Genomic DNA, 21,766 nt, shown 5'->3' on the forward strand with positions numbered 1-21,766 from the left:
CCTCCAGATGGCTCCTCACGCACACCCACTCCTGCCGCTCGGAGAGATGGCACATTCTATGCCAATAAATCCTCCTGTTTGAAAACATTTGCCTTCTTAATTGGCCCATTTATGGATAAAATATGTTTCTGGGTAGTGATCTGCCAGAACGGGATGCAGAGATGCCCGCCTGCCCAGGGCTCGGCCCGGAGACAGGCCTTGGAGCTGAGGGTGCACCTCCGCCCCGGCCTGCAGAGGGCCAGCTTGACCCTCTCAGAGATAAGGCCCAAAGGGGCAGGCTCCTCTCCCAGTGGCTTTTTCCTCCCTGTGCTCGAGTTCTTTCGTTGGGTTCACATTTTTTGGGGGGGGACCACGCCGCACTTGTGGGACCTTGATTCCCCAACGTGAGATCTTAGTTCCCCAATCAGGGATCAAACCTGGGCCCTCGGCAGTGAAAGTACGGAGTCCTAAGCACCGGACCCCCAGGGAATTCCCTGGGTTCACATTTATTGGGCTTACTGCACACGGCACTGTCCTTAGAAGAATACTCTGCTTCCCACTTTCTTGTCTCTGGCAGGGCATCTGTGAAGGTGTAAGGACTGTGACCACACCCCATAGTAGGGTGAAGGGTGGTTCCCCAAAAGATATGTCCACATCCAAACCCCCAGAACCTATGAACGTGACCGTTTGGGAAAAGGGTCTTTGCAGATGTAACTAAATGAAGGATCTTAAGATGATATCCCCCTTTGATTACCCAAGTGGGCCCTAAATCTGATGGCAAGTGTCTCATAAGAGCCAGGAGAAGACACATACGGAAGGGAAGGTGATAAAGGGCCAGTCTGTGGCTCAGTGGCCCAGGTCAGAGTGGGTAGACAGTTTGATTCGCCCACTGTGTGACCTTGGCCACGTCAATCCCCCTCTCTGAGCCTCCATTTTCTCATCTGTAAAATGGGGGACATAATAACAGCCACTCCTAGGGTTATTGTGAGGACTGATGGAAATAAAATGCACAAGGCCCTTAGCAGCACACCAAGCACCCAGTAAGTGCTTAATAAATGCCAGCTGGTGTTAAATTGAGCTTAGGGACCAGTGAGAGGGAGCACATAGTCTCTGGCCATGGAAGGTCACTTTATGACCAACATGAGGCCAAGATGACAGCAGAGTGGCCCAAGGCAGGCTGGTCCCCTGATAGATGGGGCTGTGGCCCTGCCCCTGTGCTCACCTTAAGCATCCTCCCCAAGGGACACCCAATCCTCTGCTCATGACACCCCAGCCGCTGTGCTGAGAGCTGAGAGGTGTCCAAGAGGGATCTGCATGGCCTGGGACAGGGAGAAGGCAGGCTCCCCCTGCTGACACGCAGCCCACCTTTCCTGGCAGGGTGCAGTAGGTGCTCAGAAGAGGCAGCCTCAGTGACTTCCTCTCCCCTCTTCATGGGCACATCACCTGGATTTATAACCAATGTGACAGCTAAGAGTTCAGAGTCTGGCTGATATGAACAGATCTTATCATTAACCACGAGGGGTTGGCTAAGGTTAAATGTAGGAAGAAAAGGAAAGTGGCAATATTGTCACCAAACCAGATCCATTGAGCTCTCATCGTTCTGCAGAGACATGACCATGTGGGACCCAAGGTCAGGGCTCTGGTCCCACCCACCGCTCCACAGCAGGCAAAGCAGCCAGCTACACTTTTATCATATAATGGGCTACCCTCATTGGACTAAATGATTCTCTTACCAAAAAAATTGGAAACCCCCTGTCCAAATAATTATTTGGACCATGAAATAATTAATTATTTCATCAATTAATTCATTTATTTAGCTAGCAAGTATGGAGACCTACTAAGTGCACGCACACAGTGGTGCTGAGCACAAGAATACAGTGGCCTCTGCCCTCATGGAACTTAGGGTATGGAGGGAGAGACAGACATCAGAGAAGTCAATGTAATGCCTCTAAGATGATGAGAGTGAGGCGGGACTTGTGTGGAGTTATGAGAATATGGAGCTGGGGAGCCAAGGGTGGGAGAAGCAGGCCAGGCAGAAGGGCCTCCCCACTCTTAAGGATAAGAGGCAGGCAGGGGAGCTACCACACCTGGCCTAGATATTAAGAGGTACCCCTGGCAGCTGAGTGGAGAATGGTTCGTAGGGGATCAGGGAGACAGGGAAGCCAGTGAGGAGGCAGTGACAAGCAAGCGATGCTGGTGGCCTGGACCAGAGCCAGGGCATCTTCGTCGGTGTGCAACCTGTGCAACCGCACAGGGCCCTCACCCAGAAGGGCCCCACACTTGGTCTAATACTCTGCTGTCACTGTCTTGAAATTGTTAATAATGTTTGAACAAGGAGCCCCGTATTTTCATGTTGCATGGCCCCTGCAAATTACATAGAGGGTCCTGACCAAAGCAGAGAAAGGATCTTTCTTAAACACTCAGAGTCATAAACCATTTTGCACTGGTATGCTGGAGCGGGCTTGTACCATCTTGGAGAGCCGATTTTTCAATTTTGAGGAATTTTGTTGTCTTGTTGGTAGCCTGAAATTGGCCTTGGTGGGAGTATTTACACCATGGAAATCAGCAAACATTACAAATCAGAGTCTTATTTTTTCGAAGACATTTCTTCATCAGCATTTCCCAGAGTGTGTCCAAGGCCCACGTTGGCAGTGTGCTAAAAATATAGTTTCTGGGCACCCCTTATTCCAGAGTCTCCTGAAGCTGGAGGGCCAGGGCAGGAAGGCTGGGGCCCTCCACAGAGGGTCCACAAGCTTCACAGGAAAGAGAGGCAGAGGAAACCGGGTTTGTGGGGTTGAAAAAGTTAATTCGCCTGAGGTGGGAGTGTGCGGGTCCAGCTTCAGTTCAAGAACTGAAGTCCTGGGCCTGGGACCCATCCCCGCCTTCCCACGTGGAGGCCAAGCCCAAGGAGGAGGTGTCACTCATAGGGCTGAACTCCTTTACAAGACTCCTGGGCGAGGGCAGGGACCAACAGAGCGACCTCCTAGAGGACGAGGGAGCAGCGCACGCCTGCCGCACCTCCTCGCCCGCCCGGTCCCTGGGGCTCAGTAGATAATGACTATTATTATTACGATGGTTGTGGTTATAATGCCCCCACCCACCCACCAACCCCAGTATCCCCGCGTCCGTCTCTCTCATCAGACCCCAGAAAGCAGGCAGGTGGGGATGGCTGGGGTTGGGGGGGGATTCTAAGCCCATGCTCATCCCACCTCCCCCACCCCAGCTCCTCTCGCCCTTCCCTCCAAGGGCGCAGACCACCCGGGAAGAGCCCATCCCCTCCCAGAGGTTCCAGCGGAGCGCGGTGCCTCACTTCCTGGGAGATGGCGCCACCTGCAGGCACCCGGGAGCGCGGCAGCGTCGGTCCCTCAAACCCGGGAGGAAGGGGAGGGAAGGACCCCACTCTCTTTGGGGGCCGGGGCTCCTGCGCTGGACCACAGCATCACACCGCTTACTGGATGGAGTGGTAGCAATGTTTCCCAAAAAGTGTTCGGTGGAAACTACACCCTGCTCGAGAAGTTTGGAAAACGCCCCCTGGAGATTCTCCGTGCACATTCGCCCTGAAGTCTGACGAGTTAACCCTTCAGTTCCCTAACATGAACGCTGAGGCCATGGGAAAGTCATTCTTTCTAGGCCTCAGTTTCCTCATCTGCAGAATGGGAGTGAGGGTGTTACATTAGAAGAGATTACCTCACAGGCTAAGTGGGATTCTCAGACTTTAATGAAAAAGATAATCACTTGGAAGCATGTTTAAAATGCAATTTCCAGAGCCCCACTCCCCAAGACATTCTGATCCACGCAGGAGCCGGCATATGGAATTGGTCCTGGGAGATTCTGATGAATCTCTGATGAGATGTTCTGCCAACGCCAGCAGGAGAAACGCTGCCGAGAGAGTGAGCCTCAAGGAAGCTGGAAAAGCAGGCAGGGGCCTGCCAGAGCACTCCTAGAATGTGCAGGCTATGACTCCGTCCAGAGGGCAGCGGAAGCCACAGGAGTGACGGCTTTTTTTTTTTTTTTTTTTTTTTTTGCGGTACGAGGGCCTCTCACTGTTGTGGCCTCTCACGTTCTGGAGCACAGGCTCTGGACGCGCAGGCTCAGCGGCCATGGCTCACGGGCCCAGCCGCTCTGCAGCATGTGGGATCCTCCTGGACCGGGGCACGAACCCGTGTCCCCTGCATCGGCAGGTGGACTCTCAACCACTGCGCCACCAGGGAAGCCCCTTGATGGCTTTTTAGAAAGATCACATTGGCTCTGGCTACTATAAAGAAAGGATTAGTGGGGGTCGGGCAGAGACATCAGAGAGCTAACTGTTAAAGTTGCCCAGATGAGATTCAGTGGTGTCCTGGACCAAATGGAGCGGAAGAAAGGGGACAGATTTCAGAGGTAAATCTTTTGACTACTTTGGAAGACAGGAAGAATACATTGGAAGTGCTGATTGTTTACTTCTTATCCCAGCGTTTTAAAACCTCAAGGGGTTGTACTTCCCTGGTGGTCCAGTGGTAAAGAATCTACCTTCCGATGCAGGGGACGCAGGTTTGATCCCTGGTCAGGGAACTAAGATCCCACATGCCGCGGGAGCAACTAAGCCGACGCACCACAACTAGAGAGCGGGCGCGCCGCAACGAAGATCCTGCGTGCCGCAGCTAAGACCGGACACAGCCAAATAAATAATAAATCAATAAATAAAACCTCAAGGGGTTGTGTGTTTATTATGCACACAATATATTATGTACACTATATACCACTCAGTGTGTGCATGTGTATATATAGATATAGATGATACAGACATAGATAGATATAGATATAGATATATAAATATAGATATGGCATGTACTCAAAAAAATTTTCTCTGGATGGGGATTCAGAGACCGGAGGAGTTAATTCAATACCTGGCACATACTAAGTGCTCTGTGTTAGCTCTCATGGCAGATTGTGCCCCCCAAAGAGGGCCCAAATGTTATCTCCTGTGCCCCGTGCTCTATTTTTCTCTTTTTCTTTTTTTAAAATTTTTATTGGAGTATAGTTTATTTACAATGTTGTGTTAGTTTTAGGTGTACAGCAAAGTGAATCAGTTATACATATACAATATCTACTCTTTTTTTAGGTTCTTTTCCCATATAGGCCATACCAGAGTATTGAGTAGAGTTCCCTGGTCCTTATTAGTTCTCTATTTTATATATCATAGTGTGTATATGTCAATCCCAAGCTCCCAATTTATCCCTCCCTCCCTCATGCTCTTTTAGAACTAAGCCTGCCCTCACTGGATGGTGGAGTTCCCCTCCCCTTGAACCTGTGTGGGTCTGCAATTCATTTGTAACCAGTAAAACACAGTGACGTGACTCCGCATGACTTCCAAGACTAGGTCATAAAGGTGAGGCACCTCCACAGGACAACTACTCTTAGAGCCCTGAGCTCGGACTACATTGAGGCCTGCATGCTGTGAGGAGGCTCGAGCCGCATGGAGAAGCCACACATACCATGCCACTGAAGAGGCCTCCAGACGGTCCAGCTGTTGATGTCACCAGCCTCCGGGGCTTTGCAGGTGAAGCCCCAGTTACCATGGAACAGAGACAAGTCATCCCCATTGGGCCCTTCCTGTATTTCTGACCACAGAATCCGTGAACATAATGAAACAGTTGCTTTTCACAACTAAGTTTCAGGGTGGTTTATTGTGAAGCAATAGATAAGCGGAAGTGCCATCGAATATACCATGGGATCCCTGTCTACACATTCTGCAAGGGACCCAAGTGTCCCCCCCATAGCTGCCCAAGTGGAGGAGGAAGAGAAGGAAACAGAGGTAGTACTGGTGAGATGGTTTGGGGGAAAAGAGGTGGGGCCTCGGGGTGGGAAGGGCAAGCCAGCCCCAAAGGAGTCCCATCTTCAAAGCCCCTTGTGGAAGGAGCCTGCAGCCCAATTCCACTTGTATGATTCTGACCCCACAGCTCCATTCCAGGTCACCTGGATGATTCTAGATCCTGTTGCCTATGGCCTTTCTACTCTCAGTAGGAAGATTTCCGAGAGAGTTGGCCTCCTCTTTGGACCTCAGCACTTGGTCACATTCAGAGTGGCACCTTCTAAAGGAGACAGGGGAGTCCCTGCGAACCTACCTCTCCCCCACCAACATGGCAGGGAAGGGCTTGGGGTCTGGACTCTTGTGGCTCCGCGGCTCGCCAGCTCTGTGACCTTGGGCCAGTCACTTTATCCCTCTGAGTCTATTTTCTCAGCTGTAAAATAAGACAATGAGTGGTCCAGCCCTGAAACAGTTCTTGTGTGGCTTAAATGAGATGAAGCAGATTAAGCACCTGGTCTTAGTAAATGCTCCCTTAATGTTTGCCATTCTTTCAAGACTGTTGTTCTTGTTGAAAACCAAAAAGTCCAGGCAAGTAACATCAAGTAACATCACTGTGAGCAGGAGAACACACGTCTGCTTTCCCCTACTGCAGCCTAAGTTGTCCGGTGGGAATTTGGGTCCAGTTCAGCATGAGCCTCACAGAAATCTAGCCTGGAATGGGTGCAGAGTCTGGGCTGCGGGACCCAAAGATTTATGCTTCTATCCCAGCTCCACCTGCTTCCTCTGTTTATTGGGTAAGGCCAGGATGCAGCTTAGCAGGAAGGAAGGAAGCTGTTTCTGCAAGGTGGGTACCCAGGGCAGACAGGAAGAGACCTGGATGGGGAGACAGGGACTCAAGTCAAGTTCATGTCTTTTAGCTCTGCCTGTACTTGCTATAGGACTTGAAGTGCCTTGGCACCTCAGTTTCCTCATCTGTAATTCATTTCATAAATACTTACCAAAAGTCTATTGATTCTGTGTCATTGTCCCACTCAGACCCACAAGCAAGCCCAAGGTGGCCTCCAGGCCTTTGCACATGTTCTTGAAAACTATCCTCCCGGCTCTCTGTCTTTCACATCTTTTCCCTTGCTGAGTCCTTAGCACCCCTCAATCTTGGCTGAGAGAGTGCTTCCTCCCACAAGCCCTCCTGGGTCAGGTGCCCTCTTCTCAATTGGTTTCACTGCATTGATTATCCAGCCTGTGCTGGCAATGATGATGAAGAGGAGGATGGCGATGGCCTGTCTAATTTTCCCACCAAGAGCTTTATGAGAGCCGGCACAAAGGTGCCCAAAATACAGCTGTTGAATGAATGGCCTTCATAGCACAAGAAATTCATTCGCTTCTTCTCTCTGTCACTTATTAGCGGTGGAACCCAAGGCTTCTCTAAGCCTTGGTTTTCACATCTAGCAAATGGGGCTTGTAATACCTCACAGAGCTTCCAAAACCCTGCTGGGTGCCTTACAGGCCATGATCTCACAGCTGTATGAGGCAGCACAGTGGGTTGAATAGTGTCCCCTAAATTAATGTCCACATGGAACGTCACAGGGTGACCTCATTTGGAAATAGGGTCTTTGCAGATGTAGTTAAGGGTCAAGATGAGATCACATTGAATTAGGGTGGACCCTAACGTGATGACAAGTGTCCTTGTGAGTGACAGAAAAGGACACACAGGGAAGAAGGCCATGTGAAGATGGAGGCAGAGATTAGAGTGATGCAGCTATAAGCCAAGGAATGCTAGGAGCTACCTAAAGGTGGAAGAGATGAGGAAGGATCCTCCCTAGGCCTCTGGAGGAAGCGTGGCCCTGCTGATACCTCGATTTTGTACTTCTGACCTCTTGAACTGTAAGAGAATAAATTTCTATTGTTTTAAGGCACCTAGCTTGTGGTCATTTGTTACACCAGCCCTAGAAAACTAATACAGGCAGGTGTGTTATGACCTGCATTTTACAGATGAGAAAAACTGAGGCTGAGGTGTGAGGTCACCTCCCCAGGCTCACACAGTCCCTGGGCACTGCAAGGGCAGGATCTGAAGCTTGTGTGCCAGACTCCAGAGCCCTGTCCTCTTGGTATCTATATACCTTGGCCTGCTGCTGCGGTGGTCTGTCCACACACCCACCCAGTGTCCAGAATTATACTCCACGGCACCGCTGCTTCTAAAAATGCCACACTCACTTCACTAAGGGAAATGGGAGGCAGCCTAGAAAGCTTCTTCTCTACCCCTCCTCTGGCCCCCAAATCATTGCCTGAGCAACTGATTTTCTTTCCTCCTTTTCCCCTGCCCTCCCTCCCCTCCTTCCTTTCTCCCTTCCCTGCCTGATTCTTAAGGGCTGCGTAGACTCCTTACTCTCAGACACCCAAGATCCCTGTCCAGCCCCAACCTCTCCACTTCTACCTCCCACCTCTTCCCAAGCAAGCCCTTCCCGGAGTCAAATCCTCCTGAGGCAGCCCCTCGGCTCCCTGCCCCCTCGTCTCCCTTCACAAGCTCCCCTGGGTCTAGAACTCCCCATCCCTCTCAGGCACACAAGCCCAAGTGCAAATTCCACTCCGTCCTGGCTAGGCAGTCCTCTCTGACCACGCACATCATTCACACAAACACCTTTGAGTACTTGACCTGTGCCAAGGAGATCCAGGAGGCAGGAAATGCAGTGACCTCACTGTCTGGGGAGTGAGTGGGGAATCACAAGAGCCGGGGTGGGGTGGGGGGCGGGGGGAGCAGGGGAAGCTGCAAGCCCGCGCAGGATGAGGCGGGCTGTGTGCAGAGGAAGGCCCAGGGGCTGGAGCCTGCATAAAGGGGAGACACAGGGGGAGGTGAAACGGGGGCAGGTCACGGAGGGGCCACGTAAGCCATCCTGCCTTATCTCGTCCACTTGAGTGCTCCAAAGTGTAGTCCCAGCCCACCTACATCAGAATCACCCAAGGCGTTTGTTAAAATGCAAATTCTTGGGTCCCCACCCACCTCTGGGGATGGGGCCCAGGAGACTGAATTTTTAACAAGTTCCCTGGGTAATTCCAATATACGTTTAGTTTTCCAACCACAGAAGAGGAGAGGGTGGAGGCAGATTGAGGGGTTTGAAAGGAACCCGTCAGGATCCAATCTGCTTTTTAGAAGAAACTGAAGCACATAGTCTCCCGTCTGTCTGGTTTTAGGTGTCTGCCTCCAAGGCGGATACTTGATGCCACTTACTCAGCAACCATCCCCTCTTCTTCCTTCCTGGGTTTCTGGAGAAACCCACTTTAGTCCAGATATCAAGCGGGCAGTAATGGGCTCTGGGAAGGGAGGCCCCAACTGCACCCCGAGTGGAGGATCCTGATTGGACCCCTTTGTCTGGTCCCCACTTTCCCAGATACCTTTGCAGCAAGAAGTGGCCATGTGACAATTATGGCCCATGAGACACAGGGGTAGTTTGTGTAGAGTCTTCTGGGAAAGGTTTGCCTCCTGCTAACCTGGGCGGAGGTGAAAGAAAATCTGGCTAGTGCTGATCCTCCTGCTTCTAGACCCCAGGTGTGTGATAAAGGACCATCTCAAGACCAAGAGGCAGCAAAGCCGGATAAGGAAAAGCTAATGTTCATGGGGAGTGGAGCAGAGGGATACAAAGAACCTGGTTCTTGAGGACACGGTTGAGCCACTGCTACAAATCCAGACCCCCCCACGCCCCCACCCCCCCCATCCAAACCCCCGGCCAACATAAGACTTTGTGTGTGTGTGAGGCCACACTGCATGGCACGTGGGATGTTGGTTCCCCAACCAGGGATCAAACCCATGCCCCCTGCAGTGGAAGCACAGAGTCAACCACTGGACCTCCAGGGAAGTCCCCAACCTAAGACTTCTTGCCCTGAGATTATTAGAATATAAACATCTTGAGGGCAGGGCCTTGGTCTGTTGCATACACTCCCAGTGCCTTGAACAGTGCCTGGCAACAGGAGGTGCTCAATAAATAAGTTTTGAATGGATAAGTAAATGTCTTTACTGCTTACATCAGTTGAATCTTCTGTAGCTTGTAGCAAAGGAATCCTGATACGGTCGCTTCTCTCTCCAGCCTGAGAACCTCCAGAGAGCAGGAGAGGGACTGGGCATTACTCAACAGTGCATCCCACAGGCCCGGCACAAAGCTCACATCTAGTAGGATTAAGCAGCTATTTCTCAGAGGAGCCCCAGACACTGCCCAAGAAGTAGCTTCAGGCCTGCCAGAGCTGGAGGCTTGCATGTGCCAGCTCCCCTCACCTATTCCTGGGGTGAGAAGCCCCTGAGGCGGTTGACGAGAAGAGCATAATGTCCACTCTACATTTCCCACACTAACTGATGCCTCCAGACCACCAACTGCAGGCTGAGAAGGTGGAATCTGGCAGCAAACGTTGCCATTAGATTCTTGTTGAGGTGGAAAGAACTTTTGAGAACGTCCAGACCCAACATCCAGGCAAGTCATGAATTTTCAAGCCACTGTGGTCAAGTCCTGATTCTAAGTGTGGCAGCCCTGGGAGGAGGACCAGTGAGGGGTGAGGGGCAGGGCAGGAGCAGCTTCTCAGACAGGACATCTGAAATGATCTGGTCCCACCTCGCTGTCTCACAGATGGGAAAATGTGATCCAGGGCAGGTGGACAGCTTGGCACCCAGTGAGCGATGGCGTGTTTAATTGTGAACTCAGGTTGCCTCCTTTTTTTTTTTTTTTTTTTTTTGACTTTTTTTTCTTATTTTTTTATTGAAGTAGAGTTGATTTACAGTGTTAATTTCTGCTGTACAGCAAAGTGACTCAGTTATACACATATATACATTCTTTTTTATATTCTTTTCCATTATGGTTTTTCCCAGGATATTGACTATAGGTCCCTGTGCTATACAGTAGGACCTTGTTGTTTATCAGGTTGGTTTTAATCTCAAGAGGTTTGGGGATGGGTACTGGAGGGCGATCCTCTCAATTCTGCCAATTTGCATGCAGAATTAGGGATGAATAGGCATAGATCCACTTTTCTGAAGGAGGGGGCCCACAGTGTTCATCAGATTCTTAAGGTAGTATAAAACTAAGGAAAACTAGAGACAGTGGAAGAGGCCGGGTCACAGTCACAGGGCAAGTCACAGCAGACCTGAGACTAGGACTTGTGTGCTAGATTCTCAGTCACTGCCCTACGCTTCCACCCCACAGGAAAGGCACCAGATGGGCCTAGTCAGTGGGCACACCAATTTTTCCAACAGGTGGAGGGTCTGTTGTCCTGCTGGCATTGCCCATGGATGCTGACGGAGAACTAGGGAAGACCCTGGAGCCACACAAGAACAAACTCACTCCTGAATTGTGCCCAGAGGGTCCCCAAGCAAGGTGAAGGTCACAGATCCATGGCTTCTGGAACCTAAACACATTTCTAGTAAGACACGCTCTGCTCTTGGTTCAAATTGTTGATACACATCATGCTCAAGTCTTCCATGTTTCTACAGACTCCACTGGATACCACGCTGGCTTGCAAAGGGCCAACTCCCAAAGCAAATGACAGAATGATTAAACACAATGGCAAAGTATGAAAATTAATCGAGATATTTAATAGATGGTGCAAACCATAACTTCATCTGAATATAAATGTATGCACATGTTTCCAATGAGTTATCTCTCAGTTATCACAAACAGCAACAAGGACCTTAGAGCTATGTTAGAAAAATGTATAGCTGGAATTTAACAATCTCACACGCTCTCAGAAGAACACCATCCATTTCAAATCAGTGTCACAAACTCCAAAAAGACCAGGTGAGTGGGAGAGAGGAGTGGGCCAGAGTGGGAAACACGGGGGCCCGTACACACGTGATGGACAGAAATACAGCTCTTGAGGAAACCAAAATCAGATGCATTATTACAACCAAGGACAAGGAAAAGCCTATGGCCTTAAAAAAATGATTCTTCTGCCAGTACCATACAAGACTTACAAAGAGATGTGCAACAAGTCAGCTGACATAAAAGGACAGAGGCTACATTTTCAGATCATTTCAACTGCAAACGGTCGACCCTTTCCACTGAGGTTCAGCAGTGGAGTTAGCGTAGTCCAGAAGCTCAATGTTGGATTTGCAAATACAGTTTATTTTACAGAAATTCAACATTATAAACAGCAGGCACCTCCCAGCCCCCCACCCCGCTCCCCCCAACCCGTACCGCTGGGTGCAGACCATGCTATGCAGAGTGAGCAGTGATACAGCCCTACTGCTTTGGAGGGAGATTCGAGAGCGATGGAACCTGCCTGCACCACGGCCTGCCTGCCCCACACACGCATGTGCCTGCCCGCCTCGCAGGCCACCAGAGTCTGTCTGGGCCCAGCCCGCGCTGGACCAGTTAAATGGATCCAGCCCAGGTCTCCAATTCCTTCATGTCGTCGTCTTCCTCTTCCTTCTTCTTGGCTGTGTGAAGAGAGGAAAGACTGTTTAGTTTAGGAAGGCTGGCTGCAGTGCTCACCACACACTCTGGCTGGATGCCAGGGCTGCGCTACATGGTGTCTACAAAACAGCCCCGCCCCTGCAGCCAGCCTCATCTCCAGGCTATCAGCAGACTGCTTCTCTGTGCCTAAAAGCTGCAACATACAACTCCAGATAACCAGGCACACCTTCCCCAGCACCTCCCCTCCCCTGACACTGGAGCCAGACAAAGCGGGGAGGACTCTACACTGAGAGTCCATCAGGCTCCATGCATGGCCTCAGTCCCAGAGCATGCAAGGTTGGGGAGAGCGGGAAGAACCCCGGAAGAGCTCTAATCCCCGCCCGCCACCCCCTTCCACCTCAAGGGCTTAAGCCACCTCTATACAATGCTGGCAGCTTGCTGGACAGCCTCCGGACCCCCTCTGCCCTCACCCCACCCCAGGCAGCTGACTTGACTAGAGGGGCCACTTCCCCTTGATCTGTGGGAGAGTGAGGTGACACAGCCTGGTCACACCCCGCTCCCTGGCCTCTCTCTCCATGCCAAATCAAGCAGCTTCACCTTTTCTAGAAGTTCTGTGTGGAATACTTCTACCCAAGGGTGAAACAGTGCGGGGCGGCGGGAGGCGCGGGCAAGGAAGAAGGAAGTGAAGGTTTTATAGAACCAGGTTTCTAAAAAAGCCAAAGCTGTTTCCTTCCTACCGTGGCAACCTCTGAGGCCCTGGCTTTTACAGGTGTGCACAGCACAGGATACTAGACGGGGAGCAAGAGCTGTCAAACTCTCCCCTTGTTTGGTGACACAGGGAAAGTAATTCTACAATAATGGTTCTCAACTGGCTGTGACCCGCCCCACCCCCCAACATCTGGCAAACTCCGGTGACATTTTTGGTTGTCAAAACTTGGGGAGGGGGATGCTACTGGCATCTAGTGGGTAGAGGCCATGGGTGCTGCTAGACATCCACAGAGCACGGGACAGGGCCCCCTCCCAGTCCCCACCCAAAGAATGGTCTGGCTATGTCAACAGTGCCAAGGTTAAGAAACCCTGCTCTACAGAGAAACTAGGAAAGAGCAGGTGACACTGTCTTTAGGGCTGTCACAACAGATCCTATCTGGTTCTCAACTCTGGGCAACTCAGGACCCAAACCGAAGCCAACCAACCACAAGATTACCCACCACGTGGGTCATGGGTATGTCATGACCGTGGCTAAGAAGTACTCACTGGGTTTTGATGGTAGGGATATAGAGGGAACATTTGGTAGAGGGACTGTTTCCGGTCCACTGATTTCCAGCAAATTCTTGTCTAGTTCCTCCTGTTCTAGTTCTTCTAATTCTGCCATGAGCTCATCCTGGTAAAAGCAAACACAAAAATGAGAGACAACCTGGGAATCCCAGCCCCTCCAGTGGTACCTCTTAGCTGATGGCTCAGCGGATGGCTCATTTTTTAAAAGCCCCACAGCCCCTCTGAGAAGGTCAGAGGGGAGATGAACTCCAGGTCCACACTCTGTGACTCAAACATTCTAAACATACTTCTACTGGTGAACGTAACACACTATGAGCTATTATTGCTGTCTACATCTGGGGTCCCTGCACCAGGCTGTGAGCATCCTGAGAAAAGGGATTGCATTTTATCATTCCCATTTCTTCATCTCAGAACTGGGCGCACTGAGTGAATGTTCAGGAATGTCTGCTGAGTTGAAATGAACCTGACTAGTCCATCAAACTCCAGTCTGAAAACATGAAAACCCTGGTGCTGGGAGCCAAGGGTAAGAGCCACAGGCTGTTTCCTCAGCTATACAGTGGGAATCAGCACAAAGAATTAGGTTTGATGAAGAGAGCGTGACCTTCAGTGGACTCAAATCTAAGGCAGAATGAGGTACAGGGCCTGTAACTGTATTTTAAAAACCTAAGAGACCCAACGTTCTAATTGCCACAGCAGAAATTGGTAGGTGGCCAAGTTCCAGACGGATCCTTCAGGGGGGATCAGGTGTAAATGTTCCTTCCTTGGCTTCACCTTTATCTCCCATCAGAGTTGTCTGAGGGCAAATCCTGTAAACTTCTCCAGGGCATGGTGACCTCAGCTGTCCCAGCTCTGAGCCCAGGACTCACCACGGAAAGGTGCAGGTAACTACCTATTGAAACCAATATTGACCTGAAGTCTGCTGAGGGGTCCCAACAAAGGTTCCTTTTACTCCACCTAAGCTCCCCAAACAATGAAAGCAGCCCTCAAAACCCAGAATTAGGGAGGGTTAATACCATGCCCTGTTTATGCTCAAGTCTTTGGAGAGACGAGAACTGGTGATTTCCAAACCACATATTCCCTGCCAGAGAGGCTTCAAGAGCACATCAGAGGCAGCCCAGGAATCATTTGTGAAGCCTGTGTGATCTGCATGAAACCACTCACCTCGTCAAACTCTTCTCCAAACCCTACAGGTTTTGAAATAGCTGTTGAAATCTCTTCTGCAAGTTCCTGCTGGTCAGCAATGTCCTGCATTAACTCATCAACTTTATCGATGTCCCTTTAAATGAAACAGACAGATGTCATGTTGGACAGTCTGTGTAAAGAGGGCCTGTGAGGCAGAAGCAGAAGCCCTGCTCCCCGCAATCTGCTGCCCAGCCCCAGTCCCACAATTACTCCCTCTGAGGAATTCCTTTTTTGTCTCTACTTTGTCTTCCTCCTCCTCTTTAAAATAGAGGATCACAGAATCAAGAAGATGGAAGCATCCTTAGACATTGCCTAGTCCAACACCTTAAGGAAATAAGGCTTGGCAAAGTTAGGTGCCATTGTCAGGGTCTCTCATGCAAGCTGGTAAACACATTGGATGAGACCATGGGACTTGAACTCCTGGGCCAGTAGCTCTTCAAGCTCAAGGGCAACTCTGCACCGAGGGAGATAAAATCACAAATCATAAAACAGAGCCACACCATTTGACAGGCCCTTCCCATCTACACAGATCCACTTATGGCTCCTCTACTAGGCCCCAAAGGAAAAGCAAACAATGCAGAATTATTTTCTGTAACACTGTCAATCATATAAACTTACAATTAATCAATATAATATACACATGTATACTTCAAGGCATGCACAGTATTCACTGAGACGTGCTGTGCGCCAGGCATCTTGGAGAACATGGACATGAAGCAGACATGGACCTCGCTCAGGAAGCTCAGTCCAGTGAGCAACCCCTCAGACGATAGCTCAGTTATTTGAAGGCTACTTTTCCTGCAATCCCACACTTCTAGAACAGGGATCAGCAAACTTTTTCTGTAAAGGGCCAAACAGTAAATATTTTAGAATTTGTGGGCCATACAATCTCTGTCACAAAAATTCAACCCTGCTATGTGCCACAAAAGCAGCCACAGACAATATGTATTAATGGACACAACTGTGTTTCAATAAAATTTTATTTACAAAAATTGACAGCAGGCCCACAGGCTGCATTTGGCCAGTCACTGTTCTACAGCGTGGCTGAGTACCCAAAGGAAGCAAAAAGGTGCTCCAAGCACCCCCAAATATACGATGCCAAGTTCAAGCACTAAAACAAATGCAGAGTTTTGTTCCGTTTGGGAGAGGCCCTCATTTGGGGCCTAGTGTTACCCTGGCCTTTAATTACAAATATAACAAGCTCGGTTATCTAGTTTCTTCGGCCACTGTATATAAGAAGTAGCCACATAAAGGAAGGAATGCTGAGGTCAAGAACACTGTCAACATGATAGCCAAAGCCCAAGAGCAAGGGGGGAGGCAGAAAATTCCATCAAAAACAGACCTAAGAAGAGAGGGAGTTAAAGCCCTCAAATGTACCACATTTTTCAGGACCCCTGACAGCATGAGGCGAAAGTCACGGGCATTGATTCTAATCCCAGTTCTAGCCAAGTTTACACAAACCCAGGGCAAGTCACCTCCCCTCCCTGGAACAAACTTCCCCACCTTGATGATCAGAGGCTTGGGTGAGAGAACCTTCTAAGGACCTTTCCAGCTTGAAACTCTATATTCATCCCAATAACCCTGAATTACTCAGAAAACACTGCTTCGTTCCATGAGATCTGCTTCCGAGGGCAGCAGGGCACATAATCCATTTTAGAAGGAGTTGCAAAAAAGAATGCAAATTAAAACAAACTCAGGTGCTTGAATGGATAAGTCAAGGGGTCTGCCCAAGGCCATGGCCCGGGATTGAGGCACTCCAGGGCCAGCACTGTCCTTCCACATGGGTGCCCCCCTCCACCACTGGGTGGCCACGTACATGTTGTCGTGGGCAGCCTTCATGGCTTTGGCGGCATAGCCCATGTTCTTGAGCACCTCGGTGTTGGTGTTAGCGTTCTCCAGGGCCTCTCGCTGGAACTCGATGGTTGACAGTGTGCCGTCGATCTGTGCCAGCTGCTTTTCATACCTCTTCTTGCGCTTCAGTGCCTGGAGGGCAGCTGCACAGGGGGAAGAAAACAGGGTTTCAGAGAGCCCAGACACAGGGCAATGTCCTAGAGTTCACTGAGTCTTCTCCCTAACTGTGATGGATGCACTTCAGTTTCTGCTTCCACTATAACAGAGGGCTAATAATCTCTCCTACACAAAAAGCACATTCAATTTCCTAAGGAAACTATACTAGGGACTTCCCTGGTGGCACAGTGGTTAAGAATCCACCTGCCAATGCAGGGGACATGGGTTCGATCCCTGGTCCAGGAAGATCCCACATGCCACAGAGCAACTAAGCCCACACACCACAACTACTGAAGCCTATGTACTCTAGGGCCCACGTGCCACAATTACTGAGCCTGCATGCTTTAACTACTGAAGCCCACGTGCCTAGAACCCGTGCTCTGCAACAAGAGAAGCCACCACAATGAGAAGCCCGTGCACCGCAACGAAGAGTAGCCCCTGCTCGCCGCAACTGGAGAAAGCCCATGCGCAGCAACGAAGACCCAACGCGGTGAAAAGTAAATTGTAAAAAGAAGAAAATTATACAAAATTCAAAGACTTCAAAATGCAGCCAGGCACATAAGCAAAAGTTCACACTCTTTGGTAACCACACACACACAAATCAAAGCATGGAGGGCACCCAGAAAAAGAATGCGCTTTGAAGTCAAATTGCCTTAGGTTCAAACCCCAGCTCTCAGACTTAGTGAGCTACTTAGCCTCCCTGATAGGTTCACTGTGAATGAGATAACATAACAGAAACACTTAGCACAACATTAAACACAGTGCACACCCAAAAAACCAGCAGCTCTAATTATTATAAGGCAGCTTTTTTTTTTTAGTCCTCAGAAGTCATTGCTAAGGTAAAGTATCTTTTTTAAAAAAATTAATTTATTTTTATTTTTGGCTGTTTATTTTGGGTCTTCGTTTCTGTGCAAGGGCTTTCTCTAGGTGCGGCAAGCAGGGGCCACTCTTCATCGCGGTGCGTGGGCCTCTCACTATCGTGGCCCCTCTTGTTGTGGAGCACAGGCTCCAGACGTGCAGGCTCAGTAGTTGTGGCTCACGGGCCTAGTTGCTCTGTGGCATGTGGGATCTTCCCAGACCAGGGCTCGAACCCGTGTCCCCTGCATTGGCAGGCAGATTCTCAACCACTGAGCCACCAGGGAAGCCCAAAGCAGCTTTAAAGTATCATCTTATGTCAACTAAATTACAAAATAATAAATAACGACTATAGCAAATACTGGATCATTTGGGGTTAAAATGCTATCTCACACACAGCTGACAACTGTAAATTGTTATAATGTTTCTGAAAAGTAACATGGCAACACACAGCAACAGCCATAATATTGTTTCTGCCCTCTGACCCAGTAATTTCCTTCTGGAAATGTATTCAACAAAAGCCAAAAGCCCCATGCCTGAAGATGATAACTATAGCATTCCCTATCATAGAAAACAGCACAAGTGAAATAAAGACAGAACTCCCTGTCAGGGACTAATCTAGAGTCTGACCATTTGGTCAAATCAATGCCATCATCACTCTCAGCCTTCTGGTGTGTTAAGCCTACAGGAGATAATCTTGTTTTAAGGTTCAGTCAGGGCAAGCAATTTGATCAAGATGACTTGGTAGCAGAGCAAGGGCCAAACCACACCTCCCGACTCAAAACCCAGGCTTCCCTCCCCTTACTCTTTTAGTTCCCCTCTTTACACTGAAAAGCATCTTTAGCACACATCTTAGCTGGGCATCGAAGCCAGGAAGGAGGCTCTGCACAGAATCAAGCAGAAGGAATGGGCTGCCGGCACCTGCCTCGGCCTGGACAGCACTAGCCTCACATACATATGTAGACACATATGCACCCAGGCACTCGTGCCCCCCCAGCTCCATGCCAAAGCCACCTCCTGCAGGCTGTAGGCAACAGTCAATCACCTCCCCAACAGGGCTGTGGTTTCTCCATATGTCCCCTGAATAGGTCCCGTACTACTTCCACTAAAGCTCCCTGTTAGCCTAGGATAGCACCCTGAGAATCATTTGCTAAGGAAATAGGGCTTTGGCTTATACGTAAGCAGTCCATAGTTCCTTTAAAAGCATCAGACAAGGGCTTCCCTGGTGGTGCAGTGGTTAAGAATCCACCTGCCCTGAATGCAGGGGACACGGGTTCGAGCCCTGGGCTGGGAAGATCCCACATGCCACGGAGCAAAGAAGTCCGTGTGCCACAACTACTGAGCCTTCACTCTAGAGCCCACGAGCCACAACTACTGAAGCCCGCATGCCACAACTACCAAAGCCCGTGTGCCTAGAGCCCGTGCCCCGCAACAAGAGAAGCCACCACAATGAGAAGCCCATGAAGCCCGTGCACCACAATGAAGAGTAGCCCCTGCTCGCCACAACTAGAGAAAGCTCGCGTGCAGCAATGAAGATCTGGTGCAGCCATAAATAAATAAATAGATAGATAGATAGATAGATAGATAAATAAATAAATAAAAATGAAAAAATAAAAGCAGCAGACAAAAACCACCAGGAAAATTCCTCCAGCCAAAGGATAAAGCAGGCTAAAGAAACACTGCTCAAAATCTGAAGAACAATGAAATGTGCCTCATTAAAAGCTGAAAAGCCATTCAACCTGTTATCTCCTTCATTCTGGTATGAATGGCCAGATGGCCTATGACTTCAAAAAATCCAACCTGCAGTCACACCCAGGGGTCCCCAAGACCCTTTACTGAACGTCTTCACCTTCCGCTAGTCCTAAGCCATGCCTGCCAAGTAAGTACCTCACAACAGCAACCCTTTAAGGTAGAAATGACCACCCTTCTTAGCAGATGAGGAAACAGGTTCAGAGAGGTTCTGTAACTCAGGTTACCAGATGGTAGGCAGCAGAGAGGGGATTAAGCCAGGTATGGAACTCCAAAGTCCATGGGCTGCCATACTAACTGTTATGCCTCCCCATGAATGAAAAAGACAGGACCCTGCCCTGGAGGCACCATCCAGTGCAGCAGGGAGCGTCCAGGGAACTGTGGGATCACAGAAGAGGGAGTACATATCCAACCATGCCATTCCTTTGCTTAAGAACCCGCAACAGCTCCCTCTGCCCACAGGACAAAGCCTCCATGTGGTTTAACGTGGCCTGCAAGGCCCTGCGGGAGGCAAGGGACTGGGATTCTCGCCACAAGCCTCGTTCCGGGAGCCTCAGCACCAGTTCCGAATCCCTTTGCCATTGACCATCATGGCACATGGAAGGCATCGGGGAGAGTCCTGGTATACAAATGCTCAGGGCCTGGGGCTGCTTCCTCCTGACTTCGTGGATACTGTGTTGCTTTTCCACAGAAACCGACTTAGACACACCCTAATCAACAAGTGATTCTCAAGCCTTCTGAGGCCAATGTCCCACACGTACCCCTTTCCCAGGTCCTCCTCAGCCTCCCCCATCACCCACAGCATAGCCCAGCCTATAACAACTTGTTCACCAGTCAAGATTCAATAGGTGTTCTGAGCGCTGGCTGCATGATAAGCAAGCAGGGCGGCTGCTGCAGTCCTGCCCGCCTCCTCATTCAATCCTCCCGCATGGTCCAAGGGCACAGATCCCAGATCCACACCAACAAGACTGGGGATCAGAAAGGTGGAGTGGGGACTTCCCTGGTGGCACAGTGGTTAAGAATCCGTCTGCCAATGCAGAGGACACAGGTTCGAGTCCTGGTCCAGGAAGATCCCACATGCCGCAGAGCAGCTAAACCCATGCGCCACAACTACTAAGCCTGCGCTCTACAGCCCGAGAGCCACAACTAACTGAGCCCACGCGCCGCAGCTACTGAAGCCCGCGTGCCTAGAGCCTATGCTCCGCAACAAGAGAAGCCACTGCAATGAGAAGCCTGAGCACCGCAACGAAGAGTAGCCCCCGCTAGCCACAACTAGAGGAAGCCCTCGAGCAGCAACCAAGACCCAACGCAGTCAAAAGTAAATACATTAAATCAATAAATTAAAAAAAAAAAAAAAAGAAAGAAAGGTGGAGTGGCTCATCCTGCTGTTATGAGAGGAGGGGAAGGCTCAACCACTAGTCTGTATAAACCCCCAGGTCTCTGCTCTTCCCACATGGGCTCGGGATGATGGCAAGTGACACTGGGACAGTTCTCAAGAACGAACAACAAGATGACATTTGCCTTGCTTCTCAGTGTCCTGAGTGTAGCGGGAGCCTTGATTTTATACAGTTAGCTAGCTATGTTCTGATTTTTAAAACTATTCCTTGCCTGTTAACATCATAGGTTTAGAACTGCTTTAACTTTTGATCGAATACATTTTCAATTGGCAGTGACTCCTTGCATGGCAATCTGGCATTTCTCTGATCTACACCCCGCTGCTAAAATCCCCCAAGCAATAAATTATCTGGAAGCAAACACCCAAACATACCAGGGAGGTAAGCAAGAGTCCCCCATGAATGAAATAATGTTTATATTATTCATCTTTACAAACTATCATCCAGCACAATGACTGGTACACAGCAAGTGCTTAATATATATTAAACTGAATCTCCAATTTCACCTGTTTTTTTAAGTTTTTCATATACTCTGCAGTATATGAAAATACTGTGGGGTACACCCATATGTTATCTCCTGTGTACCTCTTACTCAATGGAGAAAAGATAACATCTCATTGAAACACTGGCTAAAACAGTCATTGGGCAGCATTCTTTCCCTGCCTTCGTCCTGGTCCATAAAACAGGAACTTTTGCAAGGGCCCACCTTTCCCCCTGTATCCTCGCCACGAGGTGTGCCCTGTCTGAGGGGAGGAAAAGGTCCCGAGTGAACAGCCTGGCCCTCCAGGGCTCCCCTTCCTGCCTGCAGGGTTCACACGGTCTCTTCCCCTCCTTGCAGTGAACTCTCCAGGACCGCCATTTGTTTACCCCAATCTAAATGCTGTGTGTATTTCTCAGCTAGTTGAGAACCTCAAAGTGAAAGGGTACATGATTTGTTTCCCCCTTTCCATACATGGTTCATGAGTAGAGTAACCTTGAAATTTGACATGGGGTCAGCCTTTGGGCTGCGAGAATATGTGTAAACATAAATATTCAGAGCACTTGAACCATCCCGTATCTTACAAACATGTGGCACACTGGTGAAGTATAACTTAGGGCAAGCTAAATGAGTAAAAATGCCTCTCTTCCTGCAGACCGTTCCACTTCAACTA

General features: G+C 49.7%; 1 protein-coding gene across 1 annotated transcript in view; it reads right to left on the reverse strand.

Annotated features, from left to right (window-relative positions):
• Window positions 1–11,312: 11,312 nt before the first annotated feature.
• CHMP4B (charged multivesicular body protein 4B) overlaps window positions 11,313–21,766 on the reverse strand; it is a 48,029-nt gene continuing 37,575 nt past the window's right edge. The window contains exons 2-5 of the mRNA XM_060078785.1: window positions 16,427–16,604; window positions 14,590–14,704; window positions 13,408–13,534; window positions 11,313–12,176 (exon numbers count right to left, since the gene is read on the reverse strand). Of these exons, the coding sequence (XP_059934768.1) occupies window positions 12,112–12,176; window positions 13,408–13,534; window positions 14,590–14,704; window positions 16,427–16,604 (485 nt within the window). The 3' untranslated portion in view covers window positions 11,313–12,111. The remainder of the gene's footprint in view (window positions 12,177–13,407; window positions 13,535–14,589; window positions 14,705–16,426; window positions 16,605–21,766) is intronic.

Source organism: Mesoplodon densirostris, chromosome 16 (assembly GCF_025265405.1).
Source record: "Mesoplodon densirostris isolate mMesDen1 chromosome 16, mMesDen1 primary haplotype, whole genome shotgun sequence".
Taxonomy (NCBI): domain Eukaryota; kingdom Metazoa; phylum Chordata; class Mammalia; order Artiodactyla; family Ziphiidae; genus Mesoplodon; species Mesoplodon densirostris.